The sequence below is a fragment of the Alexandromys fortis genome, unplaced genomic scaffold (genome assembly GCF_014885135.2).
Source record: "Alexandromys fortis isolate MF-2015 unplaced genomic scaffold, M_Fortis_MF-2015_v1.1 scaffold_87, whole genome shotgun sequence".
Lineage (NCBI taxonomy): Eukaryota > Metazoa > Chordata > Mammalia > Rodentia > Cricetidae > Alexandromys > Alexandromys fortis.
The window spans coordinates 5,085,231-5,101,549 of record NW_026067971.1 but is presented as its reverse complement, the minus strand read 5'-3'; the positions used below and the strand labels follow the sequence as shown (position 1 = coordinate 5,101,549).

Below are 16,319 nucleotides of genomic sequence, written 5' to 3'. Positions count from 1 at the left end.
GTGGGCTGTGGTCCAGGTTGGCACTTCCGTTTGTGGCCTTGTCTAAACAAAGCCATATCTACCAGATGCTTTGGGGGAAGTGGAGGTGGCAAACAGAGCATGGAGTTCCACAATGGAGAGAAATTTTGAGAGCTGAGCTGTTTGCCTAAGCATTTTCGATCCTATGCAGCAGCAAACCACCATGCAATGAGGAAGAAGTTGTGGAAATTGAGTAATTCTTTCACCCTGGTTATCAGTTCTCAGCCCCTGTCTGCTGCACACAAATTGAACCATGAGAAAGTTTCAGAAACCAATGAATCTGCCAGCCACCTGCTCTGAACTCTCAAGCTCAGCAGTCATCCAGAGGAGCCATGTCATTCTGGTTACAGGAGGCAGGGCTGCCTGTCCTCATTCCTCCACAGCCTGAGTTAGGAGTGTGTCTCAGTTACTCCCTCCTGCACTACTGTCCCTCATGGCTTCCTACCCACCAGGGCATCCCAGGGCACCATGACATGTGCTAGATGATTTTGGGTCCCACTACAGCTCAGACTCAGAGAATAGAAACTCCTGGTTCTAACTCTGTAAGAGAAGAGTTTATAGAGCTCAGGCTGCTCCTATCTGAGTTCCTTTGTGTTATACAGGACAGGAGTTTTCAGTGTGCCTTGCCCTGAGTGACTCCATTTATACAACAGTGATTTGCTTCATTTCTAAAATATATTCTGAGGCAAAATGAATGTTTACCTTCTGTGAGCAAGTGTCCGTCATATACAGTAGGACATACGTTGATAGATAACTCACCAATGCAAACTAATTATTCCTACCTACACACATATCAAGCCAGAAACACCTAGATCCATTGATTTTGGAAGAACTTGTCTAAGAAACAAAGCCTATGTGCTTGTCCTAAACATCAGAGCAATGAGGGCTGCAGTGCCCTCATTGGACCATACCCACTGAGCCACCATCAGCCCACCTGATGTGTGCATCACTAGATACAAGGCAACAAACTCTCAACTCTGTGTGTCCCCAGGCCTTCTGCTCACATGACCAGCCCGAAATGAAGTGTCACACTGGAGCTCCTATTTGTTCAGACTCCTTAAACCTGGAGTCAGCTCTGTGCTTTAAAGCAATCTGCCCTGTGAACCATCTCTCTATCTTGAACTGACACTGTGCCTTGAACCAACTGAGTATTTACTGACCACTCTGTTCCAGAACAGCTCTCCCTGCTGCTTGTGTATCAGCTCTGTTTTCCCATCCACAGCTCTTTTTTAACCCTTGCATCACTGTAAGCCTTTATGGGTGACACTGTGTATTGTGTGCTCAATGCAGTTTGTGATCTGAGAGACAATATTGGTCATTAGGATGAGAAGGAACCAGTTTACACTTGCCAAAAGTCACAAGCCTCAGAAGAAACAAAAGTACCTGGGAAATGAAAGTTGACTGGAAAGTTGATGCAGATTATGAATGCCTTGTTCTTCAATAATCTGACATGTGGATGACATACATGTACCCATCCAAGTTTTTCACATGATAGCTCCATGCCATTAATTGATCCACGGAATTTATTCCCAGTACTGCTCTGCCATGGAGGAGGAGCCAGTGTGAGGTCAAATACCTGTGCTGGATTTAAGTCTCATAGGAGTGATAGGTTTTTTTCCTGCCAGCCTGTCATTACCAGGGCAGCCTGTATTACCTTGGAGTTACTCCCCTGGCCTCACACATGTGGAACATGCACTGACTGGTACTCTCAGGCCATATCAGTCTTTCTCTATGTGCTGTTGTCTCCTTTCACAGGTGTTCTTGTATGGGAACTTCAGACCCTTTTGTCAAGTCCTGCAGACACCTTATGCTCCTGTGTAGCTCTCTTTCTTCCCACCTTGAAGATTCTTTTTTCATATGATTATCCTCATTCACAATGATTTCATTTCAGTATCAATCTTGTTTGTCTAGTTCTCCTTCTTGAGGTATCAGTGTTTAAGTGGTTGTTAAATACGTTTATTGAAATCTTAATTATGATTGTTTTAAAATAGACTTTCTGTCTTCTGATAAGAAATCTGTAATTCCTTTCTTTCTGTCTTTAAATATCAATTGTCACATTATTAATGATTGCTAATCACTGTCTGGATTAATTGTGAACTTCCCTCTAAGTTCTCACTTTAGGAATCTTTATCCTTGTTACTCCCATCCCTAGAATTCATAATTGAAATTTGGGATGATATTTTTGAAAGGAGTTATTTAACATTCTTCCAGCAATGTCTGAGTTGACTACACTGATGTAGCAGAGGTTTATGCTCATAGTTTGATTTGTCCTAATTCTCAAAGCCTCAACCTTCTGGATCTCGAGGCACAGGGTTTAGAGCATGCCATTTTTCTGAGGCTCCAGGTTTGTCTGGTGACAGACTGCTAATACTTTTACTAACAAATAACAAGGCTTTTGGTAGATGTGTTTAGCAAGTTTTATTTTCCTACCTTTTCTGGAGTTGGCCCTGTATGGGAGGTTTTCCTGTGCTTAAGGCAGGAGGGAAGGCAGTAGGGGGTTGGGTTCGCTTCCCTGCTGCTGTCCCTCAACCCTGGCTGCTTTGGTTGTCATCAGAGCTCTTCACACAGCTGCTCCCACCCTGCCTGCTTTAAGGGTGCTCCTGGAGGAGGCTTGCCTGGGCAGCTCACAGGCAGGAGCTCACTACCCAAAATGTCAGCTAATTAAAAAAAAATCTGGCTGTGTTGACTATGGCATTGTTTCATAAACTCAAGGCCTTACTTTAAAGAAGACTATACCTTGTGAAATGGGACATTTGAGTTTAATTTGTATTGTTTTTTTAATGGAAGTCTTAAACTGCTTAGCTACTGATTTGGTGTCCCTAATCCCTGTCATTTTGAAATCTAAGTCTTTCTAGATTTACAACATACTCATTATAGCAATGATGATGTCATCATTATCAGTTCCTCTTCTTGGCTATTTAAACATGCCTAATGGCCAAATGTACTGAAGTTGTAAATATTCAAAAATTTCTCCTGATCGCTATGCAACTTCAACTAATTATGTTAGTTGAACAAAATCTCTCTGTGTGTTTTTCTGTCTCTCTGCCCCCCTTCCTCCCTCTCCCCTCCACCCACAGAGCAGATATGGTAATGGTGGTCATGTATTCAGCCTCTGAACTTATAATATGCTTTTGAAGTAAGACAAATCTGCCCCATCATCTTCCCCCTTCTTTCTTTATGAATTATGAATAACATTTATACTCTACTCATTAGTGCTCATTTGTTTCTTAGGAATTTGGTGTCTAAGAGGAGTCTATATCCTCATGTCTGCTTCTCATTGGGTCCTCAGGTAATCACAGCGATAGGAACTAACTGTTCATCAGGGATATACCTATGGCTACACAGTTTAAACAATCCTTAAGTGTGCTGGTCTGCGTAATAATGTCTCTGTGGGCCGGGCGGTGGCGGCGCACGCCTTTAATCCCAGCACTCGGGAGGCAGAGGGAGGCGGATATCTGTGAGTTTGAGACTAGCCTGGTCTACAAGAGCTAGTTCCAGGACTGGCTCCAAAACCACAGAGAAACCCTGTCTCGAAAAGCCAATAATAATAATAATAGAAAGAGAAAAGAAAAACAAAAGAAACCAACAACATAGTTGGTTTCACTGTGTAGCCCCTGGTTGACCTCTTTGTAGACCAAAGTAGCCTCAAACTCTGAAGATCCAACTGCCTCTTATCTCCCAAGTACTGGAATTAAAGTTACTACCACATCTGGCATTTCAACATCTTAAAAAAAATCTATCAATGTGACCTTCAGCTGTTCACTTGTGCTGTGGGGTAGGAAAAGCAAAGGAGCTGAGCCCCACCCACCACCAGCTTCAGCTTCTCCCACCCCCAAGTCAAAACATGTATACATGACCTGGGATGAGACCTGTATGTACACCGAGGGCCTCGTGAAAGGCACTTGCCGTCCTCTTTTCTTCTGAGACAAGGTCTCACCACGTAACCTGTTGCCCTGAAACTCAGAGATCCACTTTCTTTTGCCCCCCAAGTGCTGGGAAGTCACCATCCTTACTGAAGGAACTCCAGCCCCAGCGAGGGTCTGCAGGTCAGCTGCTCACATGCTTCCTGGAGGTGGTTGGTNGGACAACCTTGGGCATTGATTTTAATCTTCTACCATACTGCAGACAGAGTCCCTCATTGCTCACTCCAGAGTATGCCAGGTCAGCTGCCTGCAGGATTCCTGGGATTCTCCTATCTCTGTCTTCCATCTCTCCATAGAGCATGGAGCTATAAGTGCCCATCACTGCACCCAACTTTACATAACTTCTAGGCCCTCACCCTTGCAAAGTAAGTGCTTCACTCAATGAACCATCCCCTAGCCTCACCTTTTCATACATACAGACAGATTCATGATCACAATGAAATTAATGAGATGGAAACTAAAAGAACAGCATGATGAATTAATGACACAAAATGTTGGTTTTTTGAAAATACAAACAAGTTTGATAAACCCATAAGCATATTATAAAAAAAATCACAAGAAATTATTTTAATTCAATAATTTGGGATGAAAATATAATATCAAAGACACACTGTTAAATTCAAAGTATGATGAAAGAATATTGAAAATTTAATTCCTAGAAATTCAATATTTAAAACATTTGTGTACACATCTATATGCACACATCCCCTCCCTAAACTGAAGTGAGCATTTATAACAGGCTGACTGGGTCAGTTACCACTGATGAGATGGAGGCAATGAGGAAGTCCCAACAGCAGAAAGTCCGGGTCCTCAAATATCTGCTCAAAATTCATTAAGAGCTAAAAAGAGCTAAAAGCAACATTCCACACATTGTTCCATGACATAGAGAAGCCATACTTCCAACTAATTCTGAGGACAGAGCACACATCTAAGATTTCCCCACGCAATCTGCATAGACTCTTCCTCCCGACCCCAACCATTGCAGCTGTTCTTGGGCACTGGTCACTTCTGTTCCCCAGCCTACAACTTCCACCATTGTCTTACTAAGAGGGGCATGGGATTGACACATTGTCTGGATATGAAATAACAAATGGGAGCATAGCTATGTTTTCTATAAGAATATAAGACTATGCCTTTTTCAATCTGAGTATTCACTACTCTGTTTTTGGACACAACTTGTGTTTTTGCTGCACCTATCCATCGATAAATAATATGCTCTATATGATGGATGTCTCCCAAATCTAAATTAAGTGAGTGTTAATTCCTTTATCATGATGAAGGAAATCATCATTTTGTATGTGTGTATTAGTTTTCAATTTTGAAATTTCAAATTTCAGTTTTTTGTTTGTTTGTCAGTGGGTTTGTTTATTTTTATTTTTCAATTTGTTTGTTGTCCTTCTAGGATTGGGTTTTGTTTATGAGTGTTAACTTGGCAACACTCTCCTGTCCTCTGAGTGCTTCTTTCTAGTCTTTGGATTTCTACTTGAGATGTATTGATTTTAGTTTGTTTCTTTTTTTAATAATAATGGCACTGCTATTTACATGCCACGAATCATTGGTTTCTTGTGATGAAGTTTATGAGGCAACAAGCAGGGCTATATGAAGATATGGATCATCAAACATTAGCAAAAAGCTGTTATGTACTTGACACATAAAGGCTTTATGTGTAATGGAGTCCTCCTGAGAACCTGCCACTTGCTTCAAAAACACTGAACTTAGATGCACCTGTTTCAATAAAGACAATTCCTTACATAATAAATAAAAGGGGTTTTGTGACTTCTGAGGCAATTTTCTGATGAGTTTCCACTAGCAATTGACGTCTTTTGTAAATAATAAGACCCTATTAATATTTTAATTTTATGAGTTTGTATTTATATTCTGTGTACAATTTCACCCAAATTCAACTGCATATTCAGTGTAAAATCTAAGCTATTATAACTCCCTTTTAATAGAAAAATTAATAAGTAAGATTTTGTGTTTACAGTGGGATCATGAAACCAGGACTCAATGCAATTATGGGTCCTCAAGATGGGAGCAGATCTTTGTGAGTATAATGGGAAGCATACAAAGTCCACAGTATACAGTTTCTGTGCTGTAAAAATCACTCCTATAGGAGTTATCTGAGTACTGTGTGAGTGTATGTGTGAGTGTGTACGTGTGAGTCTGGTACCATGTGCGGTGGGTAGTGTTCAGGAGGGTGCATTCTAATTTTACACCAAGAGCAGCAAGTCTTACTAGGTCACTTTACTGACAGGAAATGACTGTGATTGGCATGTGGTGTTGGGTCATATTATTATTTAATGTGTCAAGATAGTATTAAAATTAAGAAGATTAAGGAGAAGTTTTGTGGAAACAAGAAATCACCACCAGGCCTAATTCTCAAACTACAGCAGCACATTACCTGTTTGAGTCCCCAAGGTCAGATCGCAGGGAGAGGAGATCAGGTGAATCATGTGCTATATTCATAATTCTGGGATGTATTACAGCACATAATGAACAGAGAGAGAGAGAGAGAGAGAGAGAGAGAGAGAGAGAGAGAGAGAGAGAGAGAAGGAGGGGGTATTTTTTTGCCATTTGATAAGCAGAAATTTTACTCTGAGTATCTGAAAGCTGACAGCTGTTACTGAAAGGAGGATGTAAACCACACAACATATGTAACCCTTATAGGTTGTTAGATGTCTTAGCTGCAAGGAAAGATCCACGTGGATTATCGGGAGATATTTTGATAAATGGAAAACCTCGACCTGCTAATTTCACGTGTACTTCTGGTTATGTGCCACAAGTAAGTGTTGGTGGGTTTGTAATTTTAGGTTTCCCCTGATTCTAAATTGTGTTAGCCTGAGGGTGGCATTATTAAGTAGGAAGATGTGGAGAGATTGGAGTATGACATCTGAAGCACAGTACTAGTAATTGCAGGTGTGATTTAATTCTACAAAGGTCTTCTGTTGTCCGATTTTGCCTTTCCTTAAGCTTTCTCCATGGCTTAGATGTTCTCTGCAAGTATTTGCAGGTACTATCACCAAAATTCCTGTACTCTACTTGGAAGTCAAATGAGAGGGGGGTGAAAATCATTTTAAATACATCAGCTTCTGTTTTTAAAATTACTAAAACCTGAAAGACTATTTTTAAGTAAAACATTAAGTTTGGATTTATTATATATGACTAGGTTACATATATTAGAGTGATGGGCTTATTGATAACTATCCATAATTAAATTCAAACTTCCTGTTAACCTTAAGAATGACACAGTGATGCGCACGGTGACTGTGAGAGACAACATAGAGTTCTCAGCTGCTCTTCGACTGCCAATGACTATGACAAAAGATGAAAAAAGAAGGCGAATTGATGAGGTCCTTGAACTTCTGCATCTGGATAAAGTCTCAAATGCCCAGGTAATGTGAAGAAAAGGCTTGAAAGACTCAGAGTCAAAAATGTAAATGAGAGAGAGAGGCAGAGAAAGGGGGAGGGAGAGAGAGAGGGAGGGAGAAAGGGAGAGAGAGAGGGAGGAGCTGAGAGAAAGAGAGAGACAGAGAGATATAAATCCATGTGTGAATAATATAACATTCTATCAGCAGTTTCCTATAATGTGTGTGGTCAAGGTGGTTGCTTTTTGCATTAATGAGTAAGTAACTGGTTACATGAAGTAAAGTGGAAATTGAACTGGGAAACCTTAATAATGCTTAAGCCTGGTAATAGAGTATAATCGAGCAGGGAAGAGTGTCCCTCACATGGCCATTTCCAAATGCTCCTCACATGAGCCTCCTCTTCCCTCATCCTTAAACTCTTGACTTTAGAGAATTTGATAAGTGCTTTCTTTTGTTTATTGTCTCTTCCCCTAGAGGACTTGACCCTTGTTGTTCCAGAATGTGCTTCTGCACTGACACAGGACATGCAATGGAGAACTCTGGCTCTGTGTTCACTCTGCATTTATTTCCCTCCAGGGTTGTCCTTGGATCCTTTAGCTTTTACTTCTCTCTTGTGTGGTATTTGTTATTTTCTGTAGTCTTTCTTTTTGTGTTTTTATCTTATCCTGTCTGTGGTGCCCAGTTTTAACTGTCAGCTTGACACAATCTAGAATTATTTAGAAGAGAGTCTCAATGAGGAACTGTAGTCAGGTTGACTTGTAAGCATTTCTGTAGGTGATTGTCTTGATTAAGTTAGTCCATGTGGAAAGACCCAGCCCAATGCAGGCAGCGCTATTGTTTGGATTTATTGAGTTTATCACTTACAGGCATGCATGCATTCATCCTCTCTGTGCTCCTTACTGGATGTACCTAGCTGCATCAGCTTCCTGCCTTGGTTTCCCTGCAATGGTTTACTGTAGTTTTAAACTGTGTTCTGAAATAAAAAACTTTGTTCTTTGTTTACTTTTTATCTTATCAACTGTACAGAAACTAGGGTACACTTTGCCCTTGCTCCCTGCTTCCTTATCTTCTGTTAATATTTGTTCTCAGACCCTGTGTAAGGTTTTATAGATACAATCACGTGCAAGTTGTGCAAATCAATGGATCAAGGGACTCTTCCTGCTAAGACTTTTACAGGATGAGGAAAGGTAACAGAAAGTTGTTGAGCTTCATAGCTGACTGTTGTAATAGCTTACTAGATTTTTACTGACATATTAAAAAGAATATTTATAGTATTTCATCTCTGAATTCCTCATTTTTTGTCCATAAAAATGAGGACATTTCTTTATCTTAGCAATTCTATTCTTAACTATCAAAGTGAACAAATTCTTAATATCCTCAGCCCTGTCTAATCTATAATCATTTGTAATTGCCAATTTTTTATTATTTCATTGTTTAAAGAATCTGATCAAGCATTTAATTTATTATATACACTGAGTTTTCCAACATTAGGGTTGTTTCCCTCTTCTTGTGTCCTCCAAACTGTCCTGCCCCTCGCAATGACATCAAGTCACTGAGAAGATTATATATAGATGCCTGCTGAGCAGACATATGGTTTGGGCTCCCTAGAATAGGATTCTCATGAATTAATTCCTGTAGTGTCTCTTCCTTAGAGGCAGTGAGGAATAGGAAGGTATTGGCTATTGATTTCCATGATCCTCTCCATAGTTGTTTATGATGTTTGTGTTATTGAGAATAATAATAGAAAAACTGACATTTACCATACTTTCTTTTTTTCTGAGTGATGGAATTTTGTGTGCTTTGCTCTGTTTATTTACATGGTTTTATGTTTACAATAAGGTCATTTTTTGTTTTATTTTTACCAATAGTTAGTCATTGATCTCAGTTGCTTATTTGTTTTATAAGCAACAACATACAAAGATATTTATTAATTTCTTGAAATTCATGCAATGGAATAGGTTGTAAGAATTTTAATATAATTTCTTAATGATAGCTTTCAAAAAGTGGAGTGCACATGTGCATGCTTTCACTGTGTGTGTGTGTGCGCGTGCACGCGTGAGTGAGTGTTGCTAGAGACCATTCATTCCTGGCCTCTCTGACCCAAAATAATCACACAGAAACCATATTATTTTCAATACTGTTTGACCAATAGCTTAAGTGTATTTCTAGCTAGCTCTTAGATTCTAAACTAACTCATCTCCATTAATCTGTGCATCACCATGAGGTCGTGGCCTACCATCAGGCTCCTGCATAAGCTTCTGCCTCCTGTGGTGGCTACATGGCTTCTCCCTGACTTCACCTACTCTTTCTCTACATCTCTGTTCAGATTGCTCCCCTCGGCTTTACTCTGTTAAGCCAATGGCTGAAAGCAACTTTATTCAATAAAAGCAACACAAATACAGAATGGCTTCCCTCACCATTTTCCCTTTTCCATCTAAATAAAAAAGAAACCTTTAACTTTAACATAGCAAGATAACATACAACAAAACAGTTATCAAGCAAGAATTATAGTTATAATATTTATATCTACTTTATCTTTTATCATAACTAAGAAAAACTATAACTATATATTCTTTAACTCCATCAAAGACTCCAGAAGGAGATGATATTACCTAAATTAACAGGAAGTGCAATGTAAGCAACTTACAAAACTCTAGAATTGACAGAGACATCACTCTTATATGAAGCAGGAGCCATGAAGGATCATCTCATATTTAGACAAGTTCAACAATCATTTTTCTGTGAGTCCTGAATGTCCAGTTCATACAGCATAACATCAAGCAGTCCAGCCAAGAATAGGTTCTTGCCCCAATGGCTAGCAAACTCTATAAGGAACCTTTTTGATGCCCATCATCCCCTTGAAGTAGATTGGTGCTGCCAGGAGCAGAAGTGTCTCATTGTCATGTAAAGTCCTAAGTTCTTAAAATATTTTAAATGCCATAATCTGTTAGTCTTTGAAAGGTTTGAAGAATACTCCATCTGAAATATATCTCTGTACATCTAGAAAACCTAACTAATATGACTACTGTTGACTATTATAAATGATTATCTATTAACCTGTACTTCTTAATTATACATTAAATTTTTGATTGAGCTGCATAAACACAATACATTAATCAAGAGCAAAAATATGTATATATAATAATATTTACCTTAAATTTGTATCAATAGACTAAGATCCATACCAATACAGGTATTCATCTCTAAAGCATACCCCCCTTTAAATGTAAACAAACATTTATAAATAATCATTTAGGGAATTTTGGCATAGTTCTCTCCAAACTGCTTCCTGCTTTTTGTTGGACAAAGTAATTTTGGTCATTTACAGAGACAATTGATGGTGTCTGGGTCCATTAGTCAGAAAGGAATTCACAGATTCTCATCCTCTGTGGAAACAAAAGAAGAACCTCGTGTTCAAAGCAACAAATCCTTAGATCAAATTTTGAAGTCAAGATACCTTTAAAATCTATATGTTGGTTTAGCTTAGCAGCCCATACAATGAAATGTCTCTCTGTACTTACCTCCTTTATAGTCAAAAAATTCAAAGAAAATACAATAATATACATAATCCATACTCTCTGCTTATATTCCATTTTTATATGGGTTATTTGCTTTTACTCTATTACTTTTTAATATTTACTTTTTTATCTTCACTTCTTTAATATATCACTGTCTGTACTCTGGCTCTTGAAAGATATTGTTTTTATTTTTTAAAACCATTTACTTCCTTCTATAACTGTCTACATTCTTTTTCTTCTCTCCCCCAAGCCTATGTAAATTTATTCAACACTGTAATCCACTTAGAGGTATATATCTGTCTGAATCTGTCTTTATTGCATATTTGTAATTATTTTCTGACCAGGAACACTTTTATTAAATGCTAAGCATTTAATAAATCTTAAATAAATAAATAAATAAATAAATAAATAAATAATATAAAAAAATCTTAAAGGAGTTAAAAAGTTCCTAATAAGGCAATGTGGAATTTTTGCTTAAAAAAAAAAGTGTCTGTCTGTGTGCCTGTGAATTGGTGTGTTGTATGTGTTCCAGTGTGTCAGTGTGTTGTATTTTGTATGTGTTGTGTAATATGTGTGCATTTGTGTGTGTTGTGTAGTATGTGATGTAGTGTTGTAGAGATTGCCTATGTCTTGTGTTTCTTGGGAGAGTGTGCAATAACTACTAAATTACTAGATATACTTCTCCTGTCGCATCTTGCTCATTCCTTAAACATAGATTTCACTGTGCCAGGGTTTGATTGTAATAAATCATTACCCTAGAATATGTGACTCGATAAAAAAATAAACAGTAACTGTCATTAGCATGGGCTAATGTCAAGTCTGACCTCTGCTTCTTTCTACTTACTTGGAAAAGTAAAACTTCCTTCTTCTCCCAGGTGCCCATCATTTTTTTCCTCAGGATAATTATATAACAAAATCTTTTATTGCTTGAACAAGCTCATTCTCCAAATGACAATGACCTTGGATGTTCTTGTTGATAATGATGGTCATTATTGCTATAGCCTAGATCTAAAGAGCTCAGGAAAAGGACCAGTATAGCGATGGAGCTGGTTGCCGAGCATCCCATTTTGTTCTTGGATGATCCCACCTCTTGCTTAGACTTGAGAACTACTAGTGATGTCATCTCGGTCCTGAAAATGTAAGTACCATAGGAAAATTGAGTTTTATTCACTTAATAACTGGTTGCTTGTGTGTATTTTTGGTACAAGAGATCCAGATGTAAGTAACAGAATGTGTTCTTGTTTATTATAAGGAAATTTAAATTAACAAGGAATACCCACCAAGAGCAATGAGAAAAAAGAGTACTGTATGGAGGAAAACTCATTTGTTTTGAGGCAAAGCATGTTTGGTGTGTCTGAAACATAAAGAGACCACGTTGACCAGAACCCAGTGGTCTGGGGGTATGGAAAGTTGCTAGTGCATTGAGACACGACATACTGACTGGGTGACTTGACAGAAGTTAAATTTCTTACAGTTCTTAATCCTGGAAGTCAGATATTAAGGTATCCACAGACTGTATCTACTGAGGCCTGGGTCACTGAATTGTAGAGGGCATTGCCTCCCTGTATATGTGTTTATGCCTTGATCTCTTAAATGGACACCTGTTACATTAGGACACCCTAGTTTCCAATTATATCCACGTTTTATTTTCTTATATGTGAAGTCTTCAACAAATAAGTCTTTAGAATGATACAATTCTTCACTCCACATTCCTATTTAAAGTGAGGGGTTTGGTTGGTTGGATGTAGATTGCCTAGACCCTCTGGGCCACTGTAAGTACTAATGTTTTCCATGGCAGGGGATGTGGGAAAGCGTCTGAGTTTAGAGCAGAGCAATGCATCATAGAGAAGGTTCTGCAGCTGCACGATGGGGATGTAAAATGTCAGCAGGAGGCTGAGATGTAGGGTTTCCTTATTTTCACACCAGTTTTAAGCACTGTTTTTGGTTATTGGTGCTCGTACAGATTTTATGAAATGGTAGTTCAGCTTATTTTTTCCTATCATGGAATTAAACCAATAATCAATCCCAGGATTGACCCACTCTAATTGATCACTTGTTCCATTGCTAGACCTTTTAAACCTTATCAACAGAGAGAGGGAAATTATATTAGAATCACCTCATGCTGATATTGTGAAAGTTGAAATGAGATTATTGCTGAAGTGTTTAGAGGGAGAGCAAGTGGTTAGGAAAATGATTCATATCATAAAACAGTGAACACCAATTCCTGAAGAGGCTGGTGCGTGATTGAGGGGAATTGTGCTTACAGTCACAGTTGTAGTGTTTGCGCTGTCACTGGTTCTCAAGCCTGAGTGATGTTGTCAGTCACCTGGGCAGCCTGTTCATGAATGGATTCTCTGCACTGACTCCCAGGTACTTCGGTACAGTGTCTGAGAAGACTGCACAGGGATCTACATAGTAACACTTGAGTGAACTACTGAATTCTCCCACTTTGGGGGTTCTAGTCTTTTAAATAAAAGCTTTAGCTTGGTTTCTCTATCAGGTGCATAATACAAGTGAGATGAGGTATTTTTAGGAAAATTCAAGCTGAAATGGAAACAGCTTTCAGGAATAAAATATTTTGTCAAGAATCTCAAAATTCTTCTGTCCAGTGACTTTTCCTTTCTTTGAACTTAGGATGTCTAGGAGGGGACGGACAATCATCTTCTCCATTTATCGGCCCCCATACTCCATCTTCAGACTGTTTGACAGCCTCACCTTAGTGGCCTCAGGAAAAGTTATGTTTCACGGGCCTGCGCAGGAGGCTTTGGAGTACTTCAAATCTGCAGGTATGGCTGGCTTTGGCTGTGAGAGCCCTTCATTCATGGGATCTGGGACAGCACAGGGGTTCTTAGGAATGCTACTTGACCCTCGTGCAGGCTCACTGTATCGTGCCTGTGTCATAGGATTTTTACTGAGCCTCTTATTCTGCTTCTCAGTGTGGTGACCCTCTTAATTAACTTGTCGGCTCTGGCCCAGTTATCCATCACTTGAGCAGCTTTGAAAAGGCCCGACATCATCATATTCAGGCTCACATAGCAAAAGGTGTCCTGATTCTGAGGAGGTGTGGAGGAGACCTTACTTAACCTGGTAGTAACTTTGCATTTCAGGTTTAGGCAATGTTTAGGAGGCTCAAGGCTTGCTTCTGTGGACTCATGTTTTTGTTCTGCCTGGTTTTTACACACTCAGATTCGATGATAAAATATTTTTTAATGGTTCATGTCATCAATTTCATCTTAGAGAAATGTGAATGCATTTATGATTATCTTTGACAACAAATATAAATTAAAATATTTGCTGTCCATTGTTCTCTGTTTTTGCTTAATTTTTGTCATTTAAAAATTTGTGAACATTTGTGCATCTATGGAGTCCAATAAAAATTTAGGCCTAATTTAAATGACTCTTTCAAAGGAAGATTTCACATGTCTATGCCTATGTCTAGTCTAGGTCTATGACCAAAAACATATGTATATGATACATACTGTACACAATAGAGACTGTGAACAGAGATTATTGCACTATTATAAGTGTATATATAATAGGAAAGGATAAGTAGTGGGGGAAGAGAAAGAAAAAGAAGTTCTTAGATTCTGTCTCCCCAACCTTTCCTGTGCTTTGGAAGAGGGTCTTTACATTTGTGATCTTGGTCTGCCTTTTTCGTAGGTTACAACTATGAGTCTCACAACAACCATGCAGACTTTTTCCTCGACATCATTAATGGAGGTTTCTCTGCTCTACTAGACACAGAGGAAGATGGCCATGATGGTATATGAGTTTTCTAGAGTCATAAATTTTTGTCTAACTTATTTCATTAAAACAAAACCATGAGTCTCATTTGAATATATATTTTATATTAATTAACTGTCCTAAAATTAGCTGATGGACATTCGTATAGTTAGTGTTGGGTGTTTCTTTTATTTAATTTACAAAAAAAACATTTGCATGATATTGTCACAAGGGAAATTTTGGGTTAAAAGTAAATATCCCTCTTGTCAAGTTATTCTTTCTACTGTTTTAGATAGGGTGTGCTTACATAGACAGTCTGGCCTAAATGTGTGTTCTTTCTTCCTCACCTACCAAGTGTAGGTATTACAGAACTATGTCACTATACCTTCCTTTGTTTATAGCATTAGATACTTGGCAATTTTATATTTGCATATACATTTGCATATATATTCACTTGAAGCAAATAGCAGAAAACAGACATATAGATCCATCAGAGAAGGAGGACTTTGAGAATTGGGATCTGGTTTGGAAAAGGCTATTCGGTTTGTTGTATCCATTGGGTAATGACAGTAGTCAGGTCACTTTTCTACTCTGTAAAGAATTATACAAGAGTAATATTTTTTATTCTCAAAACATGATGGGTTGAAGATGTAACTCATCTGGGAGAGCGCTTGCCTAGTACACACAAAGCCATGAATTAGGTTCCTAGCAGTACATAGCAGAGTATGAAGATTCATGCCTGTAATTGCAGCACTTGAGACAGAAACAGGAAGACCTGGAGAAGTTTAAGGTCACCTTCAGCTTTCATAGCAACTTTACAGGCTGTCTAGCTACATGAGACTGTCTCAAAGAAAAACTGACACATAAATTATGTTATTCATGAAAAGTGTCTCAGAAAAATCAGATAAATTATTGTCTGTTTCTTGTCTTTATTCTCCTTTATCCCAAAGTTGAGAAAGATAAAGAGCTTTCCGAGAGACAGCACCAAGTCAGAGAAAACTTAGCCAATATGTATGCCCAGTCTCCCTTATACAGCAAAATGAGAACTGAACTGGATCCACTCTTGGAGGAACAAACGGCAAGAAGGAGCTCAGCCTTGGGGGAGATCACGTGTGTCACCCCTTTCTGGCATCAGCTTGGATGGATTATCCACCGTTCATTTAAAAATATCAAGGGTTTTTCACGGATCATTATAATTAAGGTAATCTGATGAGTTATTTTAATTGTATTGTGAAAAACTCACATGGAAGCAATTTGTTTCTGAGTCTGTCTACTGCAGGGTCACACTTATCTTCTGCTCCCTTCCATGTGTTTGTCATCTCCACTCTGCCTGGCATAGAGACATATCCAATAAAGCAAGTAGACGGCTATTAAGGTTTTACTTATGGAAAAGATTTTTAGTGTTTTTTTTTTTTATTAATAGGAACTGTAATGACTAATCCAAGTAGAAGACTAAATTCAGGAAATGACAAAAAGTAACTCAGCACACCTTGGAGTTCCTCATACCTGTCTGCTTTATTTCAGCAGCACATCCTACAAGTTCAAAATCTAGGAATGAGTCAAGGAGTAAAAGGCATTTTTCTTTATGTAGCGTTCCTTGTGATGGGGTGGGTTGTAACTGGATAAATAGATAAAACTGTAGCCTGTCAGATGAGAGAATGGACTTGGAGAAGGTTTAAGTAGAGAAGGGTGGAGATGACTGGAGAGGGAAAGGACGGGTGATCTGTGGTTGAAATCATGTGGTGAGGAGACAGGGCCATAGAACAGCTCTG

The 16,319-nt window shown here is 38.7% G+C and overlaps 1 protein-coding gene across 1 annotated transcript in view; it reads left to right on the top strand.

Annotated features, from left to right (window-relative positions):
* Positions 1-4,106: 4,106 nt before the first annotated feature.
* Positions 4,107-16,319, top strand: part of LOC126509728 (ATP-binding cassette sub-family G member 3-like) — a 32,716-nt gene continuing 20,503 nt past the window's right edge. Inside the window, exons 1-7 of the mRNA XM_050155804.1 lie at positions 4,107-5,985; positions 6,609-6,723; positions 7,181-7,333; positions 11,826-11,962; positions 13,459-13,610; positions 14,485-14,586; positions 15,498-15,748. Of these exons, the coding sequence (XP_050011761.1) occupies positions 5,933-5,985; positions 6,609-6,723; positions 7,181-7,333; positions 11,826-11,962; positions 13,459-13,610; positions 14,485-14,586; positions 15,498-15,748 (963 nt within the window). The 5' untranslated portion in view covers positions 4,107-5,932. The remainder of the gene's footprint in view (positions 5,986-6,608; positions 6,724-7,180; positions 7,334-11,825; positions 11,963-13,458; positions 13,611-14,484; positions 14,587-15,497; positions 15,749-16,319) is intronic.